This window comes from Apaloderma vittatum, unplaced genomic scaffold, assembly GCF_000703405.1.
Source record: "Apaloderma vittatum isolate BGI_N311 unplaced genomic scaffold, ASM70340v1 scaffold24193, whole genome shotgun sequence".
In the NCBI taxonomy this organism is placed as follows: domain Eukaryota; kingdom Metazoa; phylum Chordata; class Aves; order Trogoniformes; family Trogonidae; genus Apaloderma; species Apaloderma vittatum.
The window spans coordinates 5,869-6,416 of NW_009706741.1; the positions used below are offsets into that span (position 1 = coordinate 5,869).

General features: G+C 67.3%; 1 protein-coding gene across 1 annotated transcript in view; it reads left to right on the forward strand.

Moving 5' to 3' along the window:
* The window catches only part of LOC104271294 (LIM/homeobox protein Lhx6-like), a gene marked incomplete at both ends in the record, with an annotated part of 5,051 nt that overhangs the window by 2,675 nt on the left and 1,828 nt on the right, over positions 1 to 548 (forward strand). The window contains 2 exons of the mRNA XM_009865915.1: positions 4 to 63; positions 153 to 248. Of these exons, the coding sequence (XP_009864217.1) occupies positions 4 to 63; positions 153 to 248 (156 nt within the window). The remainder of the gene's footprint in view (positions 1 to 3; positions 64 to 152; positions 249 to 548) is intronic.

Genomic DNA, 548 nt, shown 5'->3' on the forward strand with positions numbered 1-548 from the left:
CAGTACGTCCGGCCGAAGCCGGCCAAGAGGGCTCGCGCCTCCTTCACCGCCGAGCAGCTGCAGGTAGCGGGGCTGGGCCGGACAGGGGGGCCGGAGGGGCCACGGTTGCCTGACCTCATCCTGACCCCCCTCCTTCTGTCTGTGTTCCACAGGTCATGCAGGCACAGTTTGCTCAGGACAACAATCCCGACGCACAAACGCTTCAGAAGCTGGCGGACATGACGGGGCTGAGTCGGAGAGTCATTCAGGTGAGAGGCGGCCGGGGTGGGCACGGGGGCCGGACAGGGGGGCCGGAGGGGCCACGGTTGCCTGACCTCATCCTGACCCCCCTCCTTCTGTCTGTGTTCCACAGGTCATGCAGGCACAGTTTGCTCAGGACAACAATCCCGACGCACAAACGCTTCAGAAGCTGGCGGACATGACGGGGCTGAGTCGGAGAGTCATTCAGGTGAGAGGCGGCCGGGGTGGGCACGGTGCCGGCACCGTCAGCCGAGCAGCCCCAGGCAGGGCCGGGGAAGGGGGGCAGAGGGGGGGGACCGGGAGGGTTG